Raw genomic sequence first — 25,150 nt, forward strand, 5'->3', positions numbered from 1 at the left:
TTTGTCCATTCGACTTGCTTATTTTACTTTTTCAAGAGCTGTTTAGATGTCACCAATACCTTTAAATAATATGTTAAAGAAAGAGTTGTCTTTAACTGGAAGTGCTGTGAGAAGCAACGTAAGTACAGTGTAGCATAACACAAGTACTTCAGCTCCATACAGATCTTCTGGAAAACATCAGGTAGTAGTATTGATCTGGTCTTACAGTTAGCCAGAATTAAAATTAAAGTAGTTTCATATCGCTATAATTCTCTCTTTATTTTCTTTTTTTCCTGGCGATAAATAGGTGAGATATTTTTTCTCGATCCTAGATCTGGTGATAGGTTTAACTTCGGGTGTATTTCCCCAATTTCCAGTTGAAAGTGTACATTTACACTATTAAGCCTGTATGTTTGCATACATATTTATGTGTACACTAGAATAAGTCATCCCCTTATAAGAAATATAGTACAATAATAAAAATATTTAGTAACATACCAAGTAATAGATTTCTAAATTCAATCCCTTCTGACTTAATTCCTTCAATTTACCGCAGTGCAGTTTTTAAAGGAAAGTTTTCTTTACCAAGAACTTTAAACCAGAAAGGAGACTCTGGAGGAAGAATGCATTGCAGCAGTACAGACTAATCACAACTGAGGCCTTGCTGGCAGCTGCAGTGTATTACTTTATAATACTGAGCTGAATAGACCTCCTGATATGTGAGGCTCCTTTCTTTCAGATAGGAGGCAGTTTTTGGGAGTTGATGAGTGAAAATACACTGTAAGACAGAGCTGGCAGGACTCCATAGCGAGGAGACCATCAGTACGCTGCAGCTGTAACTATCAGTGAGATTATGTTGTATGCACTGTTGCAAAAGGTTATTCTTTATGAAAAAGAGTGTATTGACAGTGTCTAATGAGAAGAAGCAATAGAATAATGAGCTGCAATGTTCGAAAACATCGTTTAGCATAAATTGCATATATGCTTACGCAGCCTTGTAGTTCTTCTAGTTTAGCTTCAAATTGTGAGACCTTTTTAAAAAATCTTTTATGTAATATTTCTAAAATAAGCATGAATGCAAGGAAGTTAATTTCCACATGAAATCACAGAATCATGGAATTGTTTGAGTTGGAAGGAAACATAAAGCTTTAGTTTCAATCCTCCTACCATGAGCAGGGACACCTTCCACCAGACCAGATTTCTCAAAGCCACATGCAACCTGGCCTTGAACTCTTTCAGGAATGGGGCATCCGCAACTTCCCTGGGCAACGTCTTTCAGTACCTTGCTACTCGAATAGAAAAAAAATTTCTTTCTTTTACACAGTCTAAATATATCCTCTTTTGCTTAAAGATGTTTAAGTCAATGAATTCTGTATATAGGCTCTTGCAATTTTGAGTGAGAGTTGTTTGCAATGAGGAAAACGATCAGAATTCATTAACAGAGTTTGACGAAAGAAGAAACAACATAATGGCTACTCACATTGCTCACTGTAGAAGAGGAGATGACCAAACTCTGTTCGTTAATATTCTAAAATGAGAACTCAGTGTGTGCATGTGAGCAGGGAAGGCTTTCCACAGCCTGCACAGACAGATGTGGATGTTTCTACTGAACAGTCAGCAATATACATCTATAAGTATATTTAAGTCTCCAAAGCACTTATTTTTTTTTCTCCACTTAGCAGTAGTTGATTTGTTAAGGTAATACTGTCAATGATAAAAACAGTCTTTCTTTCCAATCTCATCCGTTCCAGTGCTTCTTCCTATCCCCAGTGCTCCTGTGCATTGCAACTGTTTGTGCAATTCCTAGGAAAATAAATAAGTTGGGGGACTGTTCAGACCAAAAAAAACCCACCTCTATTTACTGGGTTTATGTCCCCACACATTCTGTTTCTCCAGACTAGTGTCTGGCTATTCTTCAGCAACCAATGTATTTCAGAAGAATAGGCATATTTTAGTGACAAGAAGGTGCTGCAGTCCTATACAGATGACTTTTGGGGTTGGAGAATAATAACATCACAGAATCACAGAATATGCTGAGCTGGAAGGGACCTACAAGGATCGAGTCCAACTCCTGACCCTGCACGTGAATCATGCATATGTGGTTCATCCCCATGAATCACACCATGTGTCTGAGAGTATCATCCAAACACTTCTTGAACTCTGTCAGGCTTGGTGCTGTGACTCCTTCCCTAGGGAGGCTGTTCCAGAACCCAACCACCCTTTAGATGAAGAACCTTTTCTTAATAGCTAACCTAAACCTCCCCCGACACAACTTCAGGCCATTCCCTTGGGTTCTGTCACTAGCCACCACAGAGAAGAAATCAGTGTCTGTCCCCTTCTTCCCCTTACAAGTAAATCATAGACTGCAATGTTTCCTTTTGGATGAAGCTAAACTAAAAGGTGTACTCTGGGAACAAGCCCAAGGTACTTCAATTGCTAATTGCTCTTGAGTTCATGGAACCAGACTAAAGCTATTTCAGTGTAGGTTTATAATAGCTCCAACAAAATACATACAGTGTTAATATCTAGTATTCTCCACCATTTGTTCCATAAATCCTCTGCTCTTGTGCCACACTGTACGCTCATGAAGACATACCTAGAAAAATATTTTGGAGAAGACCTGACATAACATGGCATGTAAGTCAAGGATATTAAGGCTGTTATAAAAGATCCGCACAAAAGTTCAAGAATGTATATGCTAATGTAGCTAACCCAATCAGCAGCTCTGTGATGCTCCTTTCTACGGTATGCTCATTCATCATCTTTGTATATTGTCAAGTTTTAGTTTAAGAAACCAAAGCTAGCTTAGAAGAGCAACTAATTTACAACAGACGTTCAGAGTTTCTGTGACAGTAGGTGAAGATTGAGTTGTCTTAGATGTCTATAGGGAGCATATCATTGATCCTCCTGGTATGGTGAGGTCAGTACATCCTGTGCACAGATAAAGAAAAAGGCTTTGCCCTGGTACCCTTTCAAGTTTTATGTGCTTAACTGAAGGCTAGGATTAAGTTAAACTTCCTTCTGCTGTCAGTAGCTGGCCAGTTCAGATTTCCCAGAATGACCTTTCTAAAGATACTTCCTCCCCTTCAGTAGGCTGCAGATCATTCTCTCGCCTATTTATTCTAGTCCCATTGATTTTTCACACTTCACTGCACAGTGGTCCAGCTAGAACAGAAGTATAATTGTTCCTGTGGACAGTACCCTATGGTAATTGAATGGACATTTGCAAGGAGAATGGGAGCTGTTGATTGTGATCTTCTCTAAAAGAGAGAAAACTTCCTGCATTAAATCTTTAATTATTAAGTTTTATGTAAAAGGCAGCAATTTCCTACTTTTTTATCAGTGTTTTGAACTGACTTTAGTGAAGTCTGACTGAGCAAGATATGCATATTTTGAACACAGATCAAGCCTCCTCCTCAGATAAATATCCATCAGAAGACTGAACATATCACACCTTTAGACTGTACCAGGGTCCACGAGAGCTTTATTGAAACACCAGTTTCCTGGTCTAAAGTATACGTTTCTATGATCTTATTAAACTACTTACTGTAGTCTGAGAAAATAGAGATAACTGATACTGCTATCTATGGGCCTTACAAACATGGTTAATAGTCAGAGCTACATAAATACTATTATTTTCATTGTCATGTGACAGAAATAAAGCTTAGAGGTGCAGCCTTTGCAGAAAAGACATAGCAATCCATCAGCTTGTGCAAACACTTGACATTGCTTTAACCATCTGCAGAACATCTTTTAGAGTATAAATAACAATAGCAATACCCTGCCAAAACCATGAAAACATGGGTGTCTAAAAAATAGTATGTTCTGTGAAAGCAACACTATTTGTCAACTGCTGACAAGAAGAGATTGGCTTTAGGTTTCCTTAGGAGACAAGCCTCGAAAAGAAACTAGTTTATTCCTCCTACGGAAAAATCTTCATTCAACACTAGCACTAACCCACTAGAAACAGAAACCTCCCCACTAAAAGGCAGATAGAATTTTAAACAATTGTAGCTGAAATTCAAACCCCTTTCTAGTATTTGTTTAAGAAATGGAAAAATAATGTGCTCATTAAGTGAGACAGGTTTTTTTTTTAAGGTTTTAAACTATTGATAGATAAACAAGATAGTTCAGTTTAAAATTACTGTGGAGTTCAGTGAGGGAAACGTAAAGCCAAATTCAGTTATTAGTTTTGTTCATGAATGATGTAAGAACAAAATTCTGTAAAAGCTCAGGTATTTGAGCAAGTGAAAACATGTATTATGATTACCTTGTATGAGGCACGGTATGAAGGCAGAGTGGACCATTTATTTGATCCCAAAGGTATTATAATTAAATTTTGAACATTTAGACAAAAGATGGATACCTACAGAACAACCAGACTTGGTTGGTTAATTAAAAAATAAATAATATGACAATTGATGCTTCGCCTATTGTACAGATTTTGCATTCATCACACTAGAGAAGAATTGGGCTGAAGGGAATGGTTATTGAATGGGGATAAATGGAATTGTCCTCATGTAAGCCTTGCAGTGCTGACTTGTACACGGAGTTTTGCACTTAGATGTCCCTATATTTAAGTGTGTGTATGAGAACCAGCAAAGGAGAAGATAAATAATGAAGAGAGTTTTAGCAATGACATTCCTGATAGGTGGGTGAGGGCAGGTTGAGGGAGTATTTGTGAAAATAGTGTGATCAAACCTGCATGAAAGTAGGAGCTCTGTAGTTGAAAAGCATTTAATCTGTGGTCTGGATGTGGTTTGTATCTGAGAGGCTTCTTTGATTATTCCTGTTTTTTCTGACCAACAGAGTCAGTGTTTTTTCAGTGTCAAGAAGAGGAAGCTTTCTCAAGTTAAAAGTGTTGAAAGAAACATTTAAACCTAGTTCAAACTTAGATTAGATATGAGGTACTGGAAAGTTAAGACATGCACTTGGCCAGCAGTCAAGTCTGGATGTAACTGATGACTCATAGAAATGATTGTTGATTTTCTATTTCAGATGAGATTAGCCAGAGACACTGTAGAAAGAGAGGAAACCTGGACCATGAATGTACCCTGTATAGCCTCTTCATGGAAAGTTGCATGTCTGAGTTGTCTGACTGGATTCATGAGCATTTATACTTTGGAAAACCTTTTCCTTTTGGCTTATGAGGAAAGGTATAGCACAATAAATGATATGCAGTACACCAATTTTTAAACTAGTATGATATTCTGTCAGTAGAATGTATTGCAGAACTCAGCCAGATGTAGTGATTAAACAATAGGATATCTATTACTACTTACATGTGGTTCTTTTCAAGTTTTTAAAATATATTCTGTTTCTTTGTGTAGATTTAAATTCTTGAAATAAACATCATACTGATTTTTTGGGGGGAAACTTTGAGTTATTTTAGAAGGCTGTTTACACCCACTAAAGCCTCAGCACAGAAATATTACATTGAGAATACCATGAAGAGGTTTAGTGACTTTTCCTTATAAACACATTTATTTGACCAATGATACTTTCTGAAGAGAGTATCAATGTATTCAAGTGGATGTTAAGAATACATATTATCTAGAAGACTGAAACTCTGCTTTCAGATAGCTCATGCTTTAGGTAGTACAATTTTTCTTACCTTTATGAATAAAACTTTAATCTTGGGTTAAGAATTTTTCTTTCAAGTTAGGTCTGGGAATATATGCTCAAATAATTTCCATAAGGAGTGGAGGTTTGGTTGTTGATTTTGTTAGTATTGTTCTCCTTGACATTGAAATGTTTAAAGGAAAAGAAAAAAAACCTGAAATGGTCATGACAGGATGAGCCATAACAGGATAGCACACAAAATGAAGTTTGCAAAACATAACATCTAAATTTCACATGGCAGAAAGAAAAGCCAATGCGAGCATCATAAGCATGATTACTTTCAGTTGGGAGATTTATTATTGAAAAAGAAACTATTAGATTGTGATTAGTCTTGAACACATTTCAGTAAGTTAGACTTAGCCAAAACCTCAGTATTTTTTCTTCTTGTGCTGGCTAATGTCTATGACCCAAAAGAATGAAGTTGTGTTTTATATTTCTTTTGACCTAAGAAGTCTCGTAGATTAAATAGTAGTCTGTGTATCTTATTTTTTCTACTTATCACAGAATAACTTAATCCCTTTTAGTATTTGTTTCATTAATGGTCTCTAATAGCTCTAGTCAGCACTAGGAAATGTTGGGCAGTCTTTTAGATTTCCACAAGATAGGGTTACATTGAAGATAAGAACCAAGGTGAGATTCAGAGGTCTGTAAGGAACACCTTAAGAGATCATAGCTTTATTCACTTGTGTTTTCAGTAAGGCGTTGGTGATAGCCTTGCTGTGACATTTTCTACGTGTGAAAGAATAGAATTTGAGGTTTCTTAAGGTTTAGTTCTCAAGTATATCATAGTTCTATAGGCTATGTAAGAAAAGTTTTCAATAAGGAGGACATTATTGCCCATCAGGGTACCACGAAATTGGTAGACTTGTTTAGAAATCATTGTTTGTGGATGTTGCAATGTGAAAGCTGAGCTTTCATGAAGAATGTAAGAGCCTGCCTAAGCTACTTGAATGAATGTGGATACAGTCCTTCAGTCTAAAGAGGTTGCTAGCTCTTCAGAATATGTTTATTGGTCCCCTGCTTTTTCATCTGTGTTATTTGGTTTAATTTTTATTTTGCTGTTCTTTGTCTTTGAACTTGTACTGTTCAATCACTGTGCTTGGCAATAATGGCATGAGAACAGAGCAAACATCTCAGTCATTTTGTTATTCTGTATGTTGTTGGCATTTGTATTAATGCTTGTCTGTCTTTCAATACTTTCATGAAAAAAAGAATTTATTTATTGAGAGAATTTTGACTCCTTGAGACATGTGCCTCCTGCAAAAACTGTAATCATTACTTACCAAGAACATGATCCTAAGACAAGCTAAACCTATTTTGACCTGTGACTTCGAGACATTTTTCAAGAGAGGGCAATCATAACAGAACCATTATTTTTAGTATCATTATGGAAAACTTGATGTCCTATTTATAATCTTCTTTCCCATATTTGAGGTCCATCAGCATGTCCTACGTTCATTCTTTCCTCCTAACTTTTTTGCAACCTTTCTATCATTCTGATTTGGAGAAGAGCGGGTACTTAAAATTGACAAAATTCCATGAAAAAGGTAATACCCTAAACTAGATGTTTCTCGCTGTTCTCATCAGTGGCGAGTAATCCATAATAACTGGGTTTTTTTCAGCTTGCATTTGGCAAATGGAGAATGGAGTTTAGCCGTTTAAAAACAACTTTGTGTTACAGATTCCCATGCATCATATGATCTATGATAATCCCCAAATATTTTTCTGTGACAGTGCTGCATGGGTTATTCTCATTGTTAGTGCATTGGATTTCTCCATTTGGAGAGCACTACACTGAAACTTTTATTTGACTTGGTTTTTTCATTTGGTTTGGGGTTTGGTTTTTGGGGGGGTTTGTTTGTTTGTTTGTTTGTTTGTTTGGGGGGGGTTAATTGCTGGTTTTATTGATCAAAATAATTTTGCATTTTAAGGTTTTTCTGCAAAGAGTGAAAATGAATGGATGCCTTATTCCTATTGACAGGAGGCAGTTCATCAGTGCAGCTTTGGAGCCTCGGGCTGGCATAGCTTCAGATTATTCTGTGCCTAAGGTTTTGGCCTCAGCCGAGGTGGTAGTTTGCCTTTATATTGCCTCTCTGGTTAGAAATGCTTAGAGCTTTCTTAGAAATGTGACTAAGCAGTAATTAGCTATCATGAACATCTTCAGTGTTGCTCAGTCTGTGTAAGCAAAGCAGGAAGGAAAGACACCTTATCCACTGTGTTCAGGCATAACATTTGTTTAGGACTCTTTCATAAGACGGCAACTGTGCAGTTTGGAATTAGATGGTCTTTGGTCATTGTTTCTTGGTAAGTGTATCTACTGAGCTCTCTGAATTCCTGATCCCTATGAAGCTTTTTGATCACCAGATTTCTTGTTGTGTCTGAGTATCCTAAATAGGTGGGTTTGGGAAGACACAGGCTTCATGGTGGCATCCTTCCAAATCATCACTATTGATTTTAGTTTACTAGAAATAGAAGTGTATTTCTGCAATGTATTATGCTGTCTTTCTCTGACCCTGCTTAGGAAATACTCTTATGTTACAGCCTACTTGGAAACGAGCTTCTCGCATCCCTGTTGCATCCCTCTTATGTTTCCTTGCATAGTTCCTCCTAGTCTGAACTGAAATAAAGTCATTAGTCTTCCTTGCTTTCCACTCCTTTTAAATGTACAGTGTCTCAGCAGTCTTGAGGTGCTTCACCCTGTGTATTGCCACTTTCCTAAAGTGTACTATCTCACAATCTGCAGAAGGTTTAAAGGTCAGGCAATAAGAATATTATTGAGGTCTAGCTCTTCATAATACCAGCTCTCCAGATTATCAGCAAAATCAGAAAGAAACGTAGGGTTTGTTTGGTTTTTTTTAACTGAAGATGGGGATTTTTTTAATTTCCTAGCTTACTCAAGAAAAACCAATGAGCATTATTAAAAGCTGAGATCAGATTAAAAGTCATAGAGAAATGGTCATGAGAAAATAAAATTCACGTAGAGCATTCCACTGAGACAGAGCTGTAGCATAACACAGAAAAGCATTTTAAAAAAAAAAAAGTCATAACTAGCCTTAAACATATGTAGGTGAAATCATGGAGTTTCAGAGGTTAAAAATTACAAGGTAATTACACTACTGAGTTAGTGATACTGTATAGCATGCATACTTTGGAAAGTAATTCAGCTAGTGTTAACAATGACACTCCAATTTTTCAAACAAATTATAACAGGAATTCCTGATTTGTATCATTAACAGAGCAGCGTTGTAGAAAAAGCTTTACCTTTTTAGGTCAATTTTTAGGTATGAATGTATTTTATTTCCAAATAAATTACTTCACCTTTATAATAAGGGGGAAATGGTATGCAAGGAAAATGAGGCAACCTTAAAGTGGATGAGTGGGTTGGAGACTGGTACTGTCATCTTGCAGAGACCGTGCAGGAACCCCTGGCCCTAATTAAAGAATGCTACCACTGAATTCAGTGTACCTACTATTACACACAGCAGACTGAATGCCTCCCAGCAGTTATTCTGGAGCAACCCCATCGGCTTGTTCCGTCAGGGTAATGGAATGCAGAATTCACCCAAAGAAATACAAATAATTCTGTGTTACGCTGGGTTAGTTTTGGTTAACTAATAAACAAGGCTTGACACTTTCAGAGTTTTTTCACCCTGTTTATGCAATAAATACTCTTTCATTGTGTCATCTGAATAAAGTATAAGCAGGCACGAACATTAGATAAAAAATGGCATTAAAGCATTTTTCTCTCTTTTTTGTTAATCTATGAGGTAAGCCACAATGTTGATTATTAACAGCCTCCTCTACACTGCAGAGTGGCTTCAGCAACTCTGCAAATTGGCTAGATTTGAAGCTGTTAATTATGCAGTATAGTGTGCTCCATAAAGACAAAAATGAGCATGACTTGGCTCAGTTCTCCTGAGAATAAATTGTAAAAATTGGACCTTTCTTTGGTTTGAATTCTATCTTCACAGAGAACATGGACATTCCATACAACAGGCTTGGCAAGGACAAATCATGTACTCCATTAAAAAATCAGAATATGTTCATAGTAAAATCACATACTGGCAGAAAGCTAGGGACTCTGCAGAGGTCCAAGGCTCATAAACAGGGGGTGCTTTTTATCATTTTGTCAAAGAAATTGATAAACATCTTAAACCCAAATATCTTGGAAATCGTAAGGAGGGGGGTTTTTCCTTCCCTGCATTCACCAGCCACACTTGTATGTGTCTAGAACTACCTGATTGCATTTTGAGGTTACCATCTGCCTGCTGTAGAAGACAAAGGCACATTCTCCAACACACACTGCTCCTCTAACATCGAGGCACATGATAAGTGAGGGTGAGGGGATGGTTTTCTTTTGGCTTAGGCTCTCTGTTTAGCTTTTTATGTAAATGTAGATGTTGCATAACAAAATATGACATGGTACTTTTACCTTAGGCGTCCATCAGGGAATTTATAGAATGCTACTACTGCTGAAGCAAATCTGTACATATTTGTATCATTTTCTCTTAAAGTGTGAAAGCAGATACACAAGACATAGGAGAAAAAGCAGCTCCATAAATAGCAATGATTTTTTAAATCTTCTAGAAATATATTCTCATAAGATATTATGTCAAATATATGAATGCATCTTTATAGCTGTTGCAAGATTGCAGCAGTGTAACTGATACTAGTTGAAATATCCTGAAAGCAGTATTAAATGTTCAGTATGTCACAGTGATGAAAAGTAAAATGTCATTTTTGCAGTTTGTTCTAAAAGTTTAAGTGAGCTAAAAAAGAATAGTACCCTTGGGACTTCAACTGGTTTTTTTTAAACTGACAGTGAAAGTGCCTTAATCCATAGAACAAAGAGGACTTTTTAGTTTAAACATAGTAAAATAATAAGTGTTAAATTCCTATAACTGTTTGGTGTCATTTAAATTTCTGCAATAAATGCACAAATTTATCTGGTTGGTTTTTCTGGGGGAGTTTTGACAAACAAGAAAGGGAATACTTGAAGAAAAACCTTGACAGTATGATTCAGGCTAATGTGTAGCATTAAGTTTGTTATCAACAAGATGTATTAAAATGGAAACACTGAACCAGCAAAGCCATCTTTTGAGTGGGATTATTAAATTCACAGTTAGTCGCTGCTAATTTGTTAGTAGTCTTCAGTTGTTTGACAAAGCTCATACAAACTCATTTTGCAAAACTGATTATTAGATGAAATGCCCTCTGTCATTGCCACTGGAGGAATTGCTCTGAATCAGGGCTGTATCACAAATGGAGTTAACTGAATGATCTCAGTTCAATGCCATTTACCTAACAGAATTATGAAGATGATGCTGATGTAATGAATAGGCTCTGCTCAGACAAATGTAGTCCCCTGGAGATAATGGAAATTCAGTGCAGGGCTGTTTGTTTTCTTTGATTTATATGAAGAGCTTGGACTCTAATGAAGTCAGTCCTTGCACTTCTATCAGAATTATAGAATCCTGTTACTTTATGATTAGTTATTTGACAAAGTTCGGTTGAGTGAAAGAGATGCAATTATAGAACTGCTTAAGCTTGTTGGTTCTTGAAGACATTTTCTCTTAAATTATGCTTCTTTAGCAGGCGTATTTTGTTCACTCTGATGAAATATGTGTTAGGTAGAATAACAAAGTAGTTAGAATTAATACAGAACTGAATTCTGTCATGTATGCTACAAGAATACTCTGTTTTGTAGTCAGTATTTCATAAGCAAACAAATTAACCAGCTATAGTCTATTCTGGAGGATCCTTCCCATCATTTTTAAAATTTTGATTAATAATGTTGGTAATTTTCATGCTTGTGAGAAAATTTTCAGAACAAAAGTTGTTTACATTTTTCAAAGTCAAAGACAAATGTTAATATTGAGGAGAGGTTTTTTATCAGATACTTAAAACAAGAATTTTTTATTAAAAAAGAGTCTCAGAGTTAAAAAAAAATGTAATGTTAATATTAAGATTTTCAAAAATAAAACTGTTCCCTGTTTTTATGTTCTGTTTCATCACCATGTTCTTGAAATATAGCAAGAATCAAGAATGTTTTTCTGTCGTGAGTCTTTATGGGTGTTCAATGACACTATGAAGTACAGAAAACTGTAGCTATCAGAGTGTTAGACATTTTTCAGAGGCATTTATTTAAAAAGAATTTCTGTTGGAATGTAAGAAATAATTTTGCCTATACATCCAGCAATGCATATGTAGCACTTCATGTAGAGCAGAAAAAAATGGTAAAATATTTTTCCTGTTAAAAAGCATCATCAATTAGTATTTGTCTTGTGTATATATAATAAAATAATTATTTATTCTTTTAGGGTGAAAAAGGAGATAAAGGAGAACCAGGACCAGAAGGCATTCATGGAACAGAGGTAAACTGCATGATAGTGAAACAGTCAAGTTACAAACTTTTGGGTAGACAGTTAAGCAATGTAATTCAGAATTTATGTAAGGAGAGTGATTTAGAAATTGTGTACCTGGAGATTTAATATCCACAAGATAATAGGGAAAGAAGAAGAGATACATTCGTGTGAGATAGCAGTTCTTAGGGCTTAATGTCGGACAGGAGAACTGTGGGCAAGGATCTGGTAGATTCCATTATATTTCTGCTGAGGGCTCAGGAAATAAACTGAAACAAGCGTGGGGGTTAAAGCAATATAATATAAATGAAAATCATTACTAGTTGGATAATGTGTTGGAAAAGAGGGTACTTTGGGAGGCAGGGTAAAGCTAGACCTGTAACTTTGCTTTCTGTAAAGGAAAATAGACAAGCTGTTAGCTGTTCATGGGTGAGAGCTTTGGGTCACTCACTGTGGCTTGTGTCTTGTGTGATAGAGTCAAAATTTCACTTTTTATTTCACTGCCACATTTTGCTGCCTACTTAGTTAACTGGACTGGTCCATATTTAAGTTAAAGCTTGAGTCTGTGTCTAAAAATACTGGATAATCCTGATCACTGAGTTCACATTCAAGTTTGAACATGAGCTTGCATGAGCTTAGATATGCCCACTAGTAAACCTTACTTTTGCCTATTTTATTTTTAATTTTTCATTTATTTTTGTATATATGAAACCAAGATGAGAGGTCAGAAAATCAGATTTTTTTTTTCAATACAATACTAAAATGGTCAATCAGCATGATTTCAAAAGATTTTTTTAAAAACATAACAATAAAGTCAAGCAAGCTGGGGTTTTTTATCCCCTCTTCCCCTCCAGTCTCCCTCTTGACCTTCCTGGGGGTCACCCTGGCTTTAAGTTTCAATGAAGGATACTGTTTACTCTCCAGTTGCAAACCATTGCAATTGAAGGCAGAGAGCATCTCACAGATGGGGAATGACTCACATTAGGATTAGAATCCAGACACAGGATTTGGAAAAATCATTCAGCAGTACCTTTTAAAGCAACTTTAGCAAAAGGGTGAAAGGGTCAGCATCTGACACAAAAATACTATGGCAATCTAGCCAGGTCTACTGAAAATGCAGTAAAACAGACTACGTAATTATGAAATTTTACAACACCTGGCTTTTAATTCACACTGTAACCATAAAAATATTTTTCCTATTTTTGCTTTATTATAATGTCATCATCATGGCTAGGCTTCGTGAACGATAAATTGATCTATTTTTAAGTAATAGTATATGTCTTTCATATGAAAATGTATACTATGTACTAAGCTGAAACTACATTTAGATATTCAAAGTGATGTTCTCTTGTAGCCTGCCTGTCTGTAAAGGTGAACCATATACTTCTGTCACGCATACATATATGCTGACAGCATGGAAAAAACACATCTGTGTTTCTTTCCATAGCCCTGGTGACATTTCTGTGTTGGTCTTACATGATCTCCTTTACTACATGGGATCTTATTCCATCAACCTTTTAGAAAGAGCAAGATGTACTAAGTATCTGACGAACTTCAGGACATATTTAACATAGTGGCACTGTGAAAGTGAAAAACACTGAACATTTATAATTTTAAATATTTATTGAACTATTGCAATGTGTCAAGAAACAGTACATTATCATTGTGGGAACAGTCATTAAAACAGTTTGGAAGTAAAATTGCACAAGGCAATATAACATTGTATTATTTGAATCCACACATAATTCCTTTTTAACAACACTTACATAAAATGTTTTGGATTCAGTTATCACTGTGCATGGAGATGCCAGTCATTAAATTTAAAGGACTGTGCATCATTCACTCTTTGTTGCTATCAATGTGTCTCTAACTCATTCTGTATATAGAAATGTAACATCTGATATTTCTAAAATAATCAAGTTAATCTACTTACATTGGTTTAATCTTCAGTGATGTATAAAGAAAACCTGAAAACACTTAAAAGTCTGCTGGCAGCTGTTGTCTCTTCCTGGGGAGTGAGGATTTCCATCCTCATGAGCGAAGAACTTTAAGATGATGACTGAACATTTTATCTTGCACAAATGGTAGAAACATATTTGAATGTATTTTTACCAAAATCAGGAAAGTAGGTGTCACAGACAGCTTTGCTTGCTGTTGCTACTCATGTTTTCCTAGCTGTACAGAAAGTTCTTTCTAGAATGAAGTAGCATGGCAGAGGGAAACCAGACCTGATTTGGAGACTAGGTTTTTTGTAATGATGATCCTATACCTAGAAAGTTTTAATTCTCTCATCCCTCACTGGTTGTGCTAACTGGGTCAATCTCACTGAGAGTCAGGTTTTGAGGCAGGAACTGTGAATATATTTAACTGTTCTGCACATCTCCCAGTTCATCACGCCAGGAATCTGAGCCAAAATTTATAGTGCCGTGTCCCAGTCTAGGACATCATTCAAAATCCATCTGACAACGTGAATGCTTACTGTAAATACTACTAATGTGGTTGCCATTGTTTTTGGTTTCTTAAGGAGTAGTCATAAATAACATATTACTAATATATTCCTCCTGTGCTACATGTTCACATTATACCTGTAAGCAGGTATTTGCCTGTATAGGATGAACAGCCAATTTAAGTAGTATGTCTCATTTATCCCTTGAGACTATTTTAGCCACTTGACATTACACTCAGGTGCCACATTGCTGCCACTAAAATCCTGTAATTTTTTTATATGTTGCTTCCCTCCACCACTCTTTCAGATATTTTGTCTTACATTTGGATGCGAGACCTGCCTGCTTTTGTAATTGAGGAGTTATGAATTCTTTGGTCTAGCTGACAAGATGGTGATAAGTCAAAGGTTGGACTCAATGATCTTGGAGTTCTTTTCCAACCTTAATGATTCTGTGATTCTGTAATAATGCTGTCATTTGTATCACTGTAGCAAGTGGGGCCTTATAGAGACACTGTCTGAAAGAAACTCTGATAAATACATTCATATCCCATGTGGAATAAGGACAAATTTGCAATATAAATATCCATGAAACTATATATGGAGTAAGATCTATGTTATATTCATATTCTTGCCAGTTGAACTGAAATGAAAAGAAAATCTTTATTACTGAAACTTTTAGATGCTTTTTTGAGTTGTAATTTTCTTGATCAGTGGTGCTGGTAGGAATGAATAACCTGAGACACTGCCAATTACTATTTGCCAACATAAATTCAGTCCTTCAGCAAAAGTAAGAGAAAACATCAAGTTTTATCATGCATGTGTCATGCATAGATAGTGGAAGATTAGTGTCTTTCTTGTAAATTGGAAAAAAAAATAACCACAACCAAAAAAACCAAAGCTGAAATTAAAATCTAGTATATACATTAAACCAAGTGTTTAACTAGTTATTTTTATTTCTTCTGCTGGAGAAGGTAATACCATAAGTGACTTTTCTAAAATTTTCCTACATAAAATGTTCTTATTCCTTATGTACCTGATGTCAAAGGATGGATCTCTAAAGTTCAGTAAGCAATGAAGAAAATCCCAGGTTTTCAATCAAAGATGGAAAACATATCAGACCTTTTTATTTTTATACATGTGGGAAAAGGTAAACAGAAGTATGAACATTTTTAAAGGGATACAGTGTCTTGATATGATCGTAACAGTTATTTACCTTCACACCCTCAGGGCCTGTCTGTCTAATCTTGAACTCTTTTAGCATTAGCATTGCAAGGAAACACATGGATAGGAAGGGAAGAAACCTATTGCTTGAAAGGATGAAGTTGGTAATGATATTTGTTCTTTCTAGAGTCTGAGAATTCTGTTAGGAACTAAAGTATAAGGAGATAGTAGACATTGCTCAGGGGACAGTAAATTCTAGTAGTGTACCAATTTGAAGGTTTTGAATTACATTAATGAGAAAAGAGCAATGACAATGTTTTAAAGTACATGAAAGATAAACTGAAAAAGTTTTGAGCTTTGAAAATACTTCACTAAATTAGAAAAGTTATCCCAACTTATACAACTTGGCGTTGTACAGCTGACTCTGAAGCTGTGGTTAGTGTAGAATTCTATTTTATCTTTAGATTTTAAGGTTGCCCCGCGAAGAAAATGTAGTTCTGTTCTTAGTCGTTAGAGTATTTCCAAGTTCCGCTACTCAGTAAACTGATTTGATCTATAACAGTGTATAAACATCATTGTTTAGGGTGTTGGACTGTGTACTGTATTTCCAGTACATTAGATAATATGTATTGTTCTAGGAGATTTTAACCTGATGTGAAATTGAACCAGATTATTCTTAATGCAGGCCAGTGAATTGTAAACAACAAATTATGTTTTTCCCGACAGATATCTTTTAGAGTGAAAAATCAGTTCTCCTAAAAATATTATGGCAATCTTACAGCATGTTCCATTGTCACATGTGTGCAGCATGGCATATGCTGTACAAATAGATGGAGTTCCAGTGGGCAACACTTGGCTCATGTGGAACTGCTGAAGTCCTCTGGTTGAGGTCCAGCTGATTTTTGCGTTTTTTTCACTGAGAAGAGTGGCTGATGTCAGCTGATGGTACATTTTACCTGTTTTATCTATTTTTCCTTCATTCCATGAGAAATAATACCATTGTCATCACCTCCAACCAAAAATCTGCCTCTAGTTTAATCTTTCCCCCACTGGACCCAATATTTCTGACTTCATATCCTTACTGACATTTGCAATATAATCGTGTTACAGTTACCTGTCTTATTTTATTTATATATAGAACATTTTTCACTTCTGCTATTTCCAGTGTTGTTATCTTGTTAGCTTTGAATCAGCCTTATACGTATATATTCTAATGTTCACTTTGCATTTTGGCATCCGTAGAGGAACCATAATGTAACTTTACTGTGACCGGTAAAAAGACCAAGCTGTAGTCCTTACAGAGGAGAAAACACAGCAGCTGAAGACTGTTCATGAACTGGTCCCAAAAAGGTAGAATTAGATTGGTATAGAATTCAATAGTTCGTTTACTCTCTGTTAATGGAATTTTTAGGCAGTTCTTGAATTCCTGGCAAATCTGATAGCAGACTCCGTAGATTGATAGAAACTTGTTAGTTTTCAAAACTGACCTTGTTCTTGTAAAATATTGCAGAAAACAAGCTTTTCTAATTTAAGGTTTAATCTAAAGTCATCCAAATTATAGCTGTCCAGATAACCACATTCATTTTACTGAAGCATCCTGTTCTGGTGTCTGCCAAAGACAGGATACCATACTGTACTGCGCTAGAAGGGGCTACACATTTGACTTAGCACAGGAATTCTTATGACATTTTGGAGAATGAGCAGCAGCTAAACCTCTCAGCACCTTCAGAAGGGTCACTCTAAGAAAGAATAGGCATAGTGCAGTCCCAGATGTGTTTTTTTCAAGCATTCAGTATGTCAGGAACTTATTAAGATTATAATATTTTTTAAATGTATATATAATGTGTAGGAGAACCAGAAATGCTTCTAATGGGATAGCATTCTAAGCAATTTTTTTTTCTGATACTACTTTTCTTTCTTGGGGTTTTAAACTGCAAATAAAAGCTAATTCAAGTATTTTAGAATAAATACATTATATATAAATCTTCCTGGGTCCTTAAAAATCCACCTTCAAACACTGCAAGGCTTGTTGTCAAACATGTAGTTTCCCCTTGTTCTTTTTATTTGAGGTCAGCTTCTGTGGTCATCATCTCTGCAGTAGCTGTCAGACTACATACCTCACCGAGGTGCTCTGCAGGAGCACTACTAAAAGCTTTAAACACAGCAATTAGGAAAAATTATGTTCATAGTTTGACAGTGCATGGCTCAGGCTCAGTATCTTTCATTTGCAGTTGCCTTTTCTATTCAGTAGAGACACAAAGATATATATCACCGCCTGTGAGTTGCAGATTTTTTTAGTGATATCTTTTCTCTTCTGTAAACATACAGCCTGAGAACTAATTCTTAAACTCATGCATATTGTTCCACTGCTGATTTGCTAGTATCGATTTTGAATCAAATCCATACAGTTTGCATACCTGAAAAATCCCTAAAATGGCTTTTAGAATATGGAGTGGCTGTGTTTTATGCAGTCTTTGAGGAGGAGGTGGAAAGTAAAATGTAGTAAATGGGGACAATATTAAGGCTATGTCATAAATATGCAGATTGTAAAAAGAAAGCAATTTTTTGGCTTGGTTTTTGAATCCATCTGCCTATCACATTTTTTAAGTTCAAACAGCAAAACTACTTCTGATTTAACTATTACGTATTTGGCAAGCTTAATAAAGGACAAATCAAAGCTAAATCAGGGGTATTTACAACAACCACAAATTTAATCCAAAGTGGGTACTTAAATGCTCATATAGTTCTAAATGATGTTCCTTCCAGATGGTGAATTAATGTAATTTTAGCAGGAAGTGAAGTTGCACAAATACGCAGTATTTAGAACACTCACTGATTTAATGTTTCTGCACCCACCAAGGCACAGATGTTAGTTACCATTTTTGTGCCAGTTGTCTCTATCTTTCCAATAATTGCAAACTGAGGAAGAGAGTTTGCAAGGACAAAAAGGGAGCCAAGAACAACTTTAGTTTGTAAACCGTAATTCAGATGTAGATTAATCTTTTCTGTCCTTGTCCTATTTAACCTCCAGAATAATAACGATGGTGGCCTAGTTGTGTGGTATCTCATTATGATTCTGTCCTATATTGCCTACACTGTTGCCATTTCATTTCTAAGTGAAATCTTTGAACTTGTACATGGTCTCCTGTCCCTTGCTGCTAAAGCAGTGATCAGAGGGAAGACACAAGCAAAGCTCTTGGCTTAAGCAAAAATGAGTTCCTGGTAGGTTTGTCCAGCACGAGAATTAAGTTCAATTGTTGCTGCAGAATGGGTTGAAATTGCTGGGCATATTTCAAAACCTCTTGCTTTTCCTTTTTTTTTTTTTTTTTTTTTGCAAGAAGACCACAAAGATTATGTGCTGGGTGCTAAAGATTTTTATTTTTTTTTTGAGTGCTTCTGGTGAGAACTTGTTAGCAGAAGAGCTGTATAATAGATATTGTAGAGGGTAGATTCAGAATAGGTATAAATAGGAAATACTTTACAATAAAAATGGTGAAAACTGGAACAGTTTGCTCAGAGAGGTTGTAGATGCCCCATCCCTGGAAACGTTCAAGGTTGGGTTGGATGGGGGTCTGAGCAACCTGATCCAGTTGACAATGTCCCTGTTGGTTATAGGGGAGGTTGGACTAGGTGACCTTTAAGTGTCTCTTCCAACCCAAACCGCTCTGCCCCTGCACGTGTGAAGTTGCTGCATGTGTAATGTGTAAGGCTAGGCAATAGTTATTTGCTTCTCTAGTTGAAGGCAGAAGTAAGGAAGGAAGTATGAAAGAATCAATTATTTCTCTAGTTGCCTTTTCAAACACTGGTGAAGATGAGAGTGTTAGAAGATGTGCAGCAGCTCTGAGCTGTACCTTCCTGTAGCTCACCAGCTCAGCATTGCTACTTGAAACATGGACTCTGCAGTTCTCTGTCCATCTCTGCCTCTTTCCCAGTTTTAGAGGTGTTTAAGTGAATGTACTAGTACTGTCTAGTATTCTATTTTATCTTTGTTGGCCATCCAAGACACAGACCTACTTCAAAGGAACTTTGCATTTCTACTTGCTACTTGCCATAATGGGGCACAATAAAGTAGACTGGCTTTATATGTTTAATTATGTGTTGAAGATACATGTGGTCTTCGATAGATATCTGTCTGTTCACAAAATAATGAAAATGAAGGATTTTGAGATAGTGCTAATAATGGGATAGGATTTTAAGGCTTAACTGTTTAGTATATAGTAATTTAAAGCACTGGAGGATTTAGTCCAACATTTTTCACAGATGACAACAAATCAGCATTTCTTTTCTTTGCCCAGGGACTAAAAGGTGACCCTGGTAGACCTGGTGTGGCTGGTCCGAAAGGAGAAAAGGTACTTTTTTAAATCTATTAAGTTGTATGTATATGTGAGTATGCGTGACATTCTTCAATTGTGAACACATTGCCATAACTATGTGTGACAAACACCCACTGCTGCCATTTGTGTAACTTAAGGGTTGAAGAATATGAATACAGGCTGACTAAATGCAGAAGACAAGTATTCTTTATCACAACAAATTTTAAAAGGAGTTCTGAGCAGGAGACTGAATTTGGTTCTGAATTACTCTGTGGATGTTCTTGTTTGCTCCCATGAACTAAACCTGAAGGTCTCAAATGTGATTCGTACCTCAGCAACCTAATTCTGTGAATGTTTTACACAGTCAGATGTCTTTGAATATGTGAGCTGTCACACTGATTTCAGCAGCCACCTTGTGCATGTAAGCTGCAGCTTGTAACTTAACATATGCAAATGTGTTTTGAAGGATTGCTTTTTTTTTTTTATAGCTGTGAGTCATTTATGCAGAGGCTTGGCATTTTTTTTTCCCTTTAACCTGTGGCAAACTGTGTATATGTCTGCCATTACTGGAAAAGAATATCCCTTTACTCACACATTTTCATAATGAACATGTTTGATGATTATACTGAAATTACTTCTGCAGTGGTGCATATTCTCTAAAATGACTAGAGGTCAAATATATTTAACTAAAGAGATTGCTGATTTATTTACTCTCCTGTTTTAACTAGGGAGATGCAGGACCTCCAGGACCAGCTGCCTTGAGTGTGAGTACATGTAAAACAGAAACAAACAAAAGAAAATCCCTAAGAAATGCTGCACATTTTTCACTTATTTGCAGTGTAAATACTTTCCCTAATAAACATAAGAGCCATGTCCCTCTCTTTAGAGTGCCTCAGCATTTTCTATATGGCTTCTGAAAGGAATTCTGTAAATATAAAAAAAGTACATTTAAAACATCTTGTTTCCCACCAAATGCTAACAAGAATATTATGTTGTTTATTCTGTGTATAAATAGTATAGGCTTGTTGAAATGAAAGAATTCCCTTGTTATTTTTAGTGAAAAACATTTTTCAGTAAAGCTTGCAAAAATTACTAGTGCTTTTAAGATACAGTATCAGACTGTAGGCTAGATAGTGCTATATAGATGGTGGAAGATGTTCTTGATTTTCTTGCAATGATCCTTGCCCCAAGCATGTATAAAGCCTGAAGAAAACTGTCCCTAAAATTCTCCAGGGCAAGTTTTGCTTTGTAAAAGTAATAAATTCTGCTTGAATTCTAGTGGTTGTGTTCATGAAATGAAAGGAGAAGCCCTCCCATAAAGGATAGTCTATTTGGATAAAACCAATGCAGAATGGTGCAAAAGAGCACAGGAAAAATGAAAAAAAAAGAAATAGGCAGCAGCTCCCAAATTCCCAGGCTGTAGTTTCACAATATCAGTAACTCTTCCCCATAACTCAGTGTTGTGAACTACTTCTACACTATTCATATTACCCATGTAATCCTAAATAAACTTCATAAGGACTGTCATTCATAATGTAAATTATTATATATTGTCTTTTCACTCTTTTAATTTCCAAGACCATAGCAGCAAAGACCTCCATTAGATCTTACAAACATGGAAGGATATAACCAGAACCCCATATGATAAAGATAAATTCTACTCTTAAGGCTTCAAAATTAAGTTGCCATGTTTTATGGTACTTGTTTTTTGGATGATGAAGTCTAAATATTCTGTATCTTGATTTTCTGGGGATAAGTTAGTACTGTGTCCCAAGATCAGTGACTCCTTACTGTAGTTCATGTCTTGCTAGAGGTAAACAGGTCCATTTATGTCCTTCGGCTCTTGAGTATACAGTCAAAAGTGTGTTGGAAGAGTTAATATTGAAATATTAGTAGTAAACTGCAATAGGATTGTTACTGCAGTGGATGGATTGGAGTAGGTTTTGCTTTAGATAGATTCTTACAGGCCTTGAAGGGATCATTGAAATAGGAATAAAACACGTCTGAGGATAAGATAGGAAAAAGAACTGAGGATATCTATTTTGTGTGTGCTACAAGAGCATTTTTTATGTAAATTGTGGAAAAATTATGACATCCATTCTGATAGAAGCACCTGGATATGTTCCTCTTCTGAATGGGTTCGTTGTGTTAAGCTGCAGTTGTGGACACTTATCTTACCTAAGAATTGTACTTGGAGGTCAGTAGTACAATATCGAAAATCAAAAGCTGCTTTCAAATTGACTGAACTTACTCTTTCTGTACCTGATGTGATTCACTTTCATAAAATGGACTATTAAAGAATTGCATTTCTTTGATTATAGAATGCTGTGCAAATGTTTTAGTTCAGTCAATACAGGCAGAGCAAGATGTCTCTGTGTCGGTACATTCACTGATGGTTGTCTTCACAGTTTTTAAAAGAAAATATTTAACTTTTCGGAAAGCAGAGGGATGTTAGTAACTGACATACTGAAATGTGGTTTTCATGTAGCTGCTGAGAGAAGAGATAAGGGTTTAGCAGTTTGAAGACAGATTACAACAGTGTGGGAATATATGGCTCAGCAGGAAGGCTTTCTCTCCCTGCCACTGTAAATAGTCACGCGTTTCTGCTGGCAAGAGCTAAAAGAAGATGAATGACATGAATGATGGTGGCTAGGGGAAAATCTAGTCCTCAGAGTTGTTTTATTTGTGTGACTTCTGTGTGGCCATGACTCCTACAATATATAATCATGAAAGGAAGATGTCATATCTCGCTGTGAATAAGAAGTAGGTCAGATAATGTCAAGATCCATGTGTCACTTAATGAGAACGTATTATGTCAGGACCATTCATGCTGTTATACTCAAAATGTGGCATAAATGTTTCAGTTAAAGCAAAGTTTTAAAATGTTCCATTCATTTGGGACTCAGGCATAGTGTCATAAATTTATCCTCTGCTTATAGTCATATTTATGTTTTCCTAATTTGAAAATTATTTATTTTTATGCAAAAGATAAATAAATTATTGTGCTGAGGGGCAAGGAGGGAAGAGGAGTGAAAATTATGACACACTGTTAGAGCTAAGTCCAAAATGTGACTTTTGGGCAGGGAGAGAGGGAATATTAAAAGGGACTTGTTTTTGCTCCAACTGGGCCTGGGTCACCGATCTTCTGCCTCAGTTCAATTGCACAGTGAAACAGGCAGAAAATGATGGTGTTATACAGAGCTCTGCTGCCCTGTACAGCTTTTCCATTCCTAGAAATTTCCATAGAAATCACACATCAGTGGAATAAGCTGAGGAGATCTATAGTATATTCTAGAATCAGTATAAACTAGACCATCAGCAATGTCGTTCAGGGTCAGAACATTCTCCCCATACACAGACCTGTGTCATGGTCCTGTCCTCAGCATAGGGAGTGTGAAGGTGGCAAAAGACTGAGACTGCTTCACTGCATTTATTTCCAAACAGCTGGTTCGTGGTCCTTTGGTCCAGGGAGAGTTGTCTGTAGGTAATTTACAGGGATATTTAACAGCAAATAGTAGAAACTCTTGTTTTTTCATTTTTCTGTGCTATTGGTACCTGCAAAAGTCTAAAATATGTCAGTGACTCTGTGTCTAAAAATGTTCAGGCATCGCTGATGAGTAGGAAATCCCCCACTACTCAGAACCATGAGAAGCGTGGAAACATGAGAAAATATGGAAGAGAATGAAGTTGCCAGTACTTGGAGGAAAAACCTGTATTTTTAAGTGTTCAGCTGACAGATATAGCCGTTATCGTTTGGAATGAGGGATACTTTGAGGTAGTATGTATGGCAGAATTCATAAATACCCAACAGCTGTAACAACCTATTAGGTACACGAGGATATGCCAAACTGCAAAACAGAGGAAATAATACCACTGATTTTTAAGTTGCAAAAATTATTTTATGAGTTTGAAATAGAAATTTCATAGCTCATAAAGTGCATTGATCTAAAAAATGGTAGAGCTCTGGATCATCCTGTTCAATGTCCTTAACAGAAATTTCATACTGAAATTCTAAGACATGCACACTTAACAAAATTTCTTACTTGCAGCAATAGTAGAGAATTCAGAAAGAGATGGGATTAGAGTTGAATATGTTTCTGTACATTTCTTCAAGGCACATATAGAAGTTCTGTTAATATGATTTCATCAATCATGCATAAAGAATTAGAAAAAAGAAACAGCATTGTAGCACAAAATATGCTAAGCTGTAAAAAGAAATACATGAAAAAGTTTATAGGCTTTATGTAAAATTCTAATGAAATTAGTAATTTCAATAGTTTTAAGTATATTTGTTTGATTCAGGCATTTTTCACACAAATGCATTTTATTGTAAATTTTACATATATACGTGCATATTTGAACCCTTTTAGTAAAGATGTAAAGTTTTCCTATGTTTCTATGGAGTCAGTTAACACTACGCAAGTCCAGATACACATATTTATCTTGTCTCCTCATCTATGATGGTAGTTTCATGGGAGTAGTCCAAAGTCATGATTGGTTCTTTATGCAGCCTTTAATTTCTCTGCTGTGTTCTGAATTTCTCTGTAAGTACTAGGTGTCTCTTTTCTTTAGTACTTTTCAGGTGTCTTATGAATAAATGCTGCAAATATATTTTGAATTTTTCTCCTTTATTATGTCCACTTTATGCAGCAATCTGTGGGGGTTTTTTTAAAGTTTAAGTTCCCTGATCAATTGTACTGTAGCTAAGGAACCTTCAGAGAAGAAACGGGAGGGATTTTACTGCTCTGTTGTGTGGCTTTGTCAAAATATGGGATTTAGTGGCAGAAGCTGGGGACTGTTTTCTGCAGGGTCACAGCTGGCTCTGCAGCTTGCCCTCTCTGGTATCCCCAGCTTAAGCCTGTGCGTGCCGTGTCAGAAGAGTGACAGGTGAGGGAAGGTAGCGTAGCCATCTCTTGTAAAATATATGATAACTATTCCTCTTGACACTCGATACGCTGCTTTTGGTTCCTGAGGAAAACGAGCGTCCATCCATACGTTCCTTCGGACCTATCCCTTTCAGGAGTTATAAAATAGTCATCCAGATGGCACCAAGTGTTTACTCAGAAGCTGAGGCTTAAGTCAGTCACAGACAGAAGTCCCCAAGACTTGCTTAGTAAACAGATAGTTGGAATGTTGGCTCCTAGGTCTGGTTAAATGGAGCCAAAGGAAGCTGGCACACAAGTGTGGCATGTAGGCGGTTGTGGGAGGAAGTTGCAGATTCAGGTCCGGGCAAGCTTCACTTGTAACTTTTGGCTCTCCCCTTCGTA

At 36.3% G+C, this 25,150-nt stretch overlaps 1 protein-coding gene across 5 annotated transcripts in view; it reads left to right on the forward strand.

Moving 5' to 3' along the window:
* COL19A1 (collagen type XIX alpha 1 chain) overlaps window positions 1-25,150 on the forward strand; it is a 191,609-nt gene that overhangs the window by 80,525 nt on the left and 85,934 nt on the right. For all 5 annotated transcript variants that reach the window (XM_027644988.1, XM_027644991.1, XM_027644990.1 and 2 more), the window contains 3 exons: window positions 11,922-11,975; window positions 19,866-19,919; window positions 20,612-20,647. In XM_027644988.1, the coding sequence (XP_027500789.1) occupies window positions 11,922-11,975; window positions 19,866-19,919; window positions 20,612-20,647 (144 nt within the window). The remainder of the gene's footprint in view (window positions 1-11,921; window positions 11,976-19,865; window positions 19,920-20,611; window positions 20,648-25,150) is intronic.

The sequence above is a fragment of the Corapipo altera genome, unplaced genomic scaffold, assembly GCF_003945725.1.
Source record: "Corapipo altera isolate COAL_440 unplaced genomic scaffold, ASM394572v1 2, whole genome shotgun sequence".
NCBI lineage: Eukaryota > Metazoa > Chordata > Aves > Passeriformes > Pipridae > Corapipo > Corapipo altera.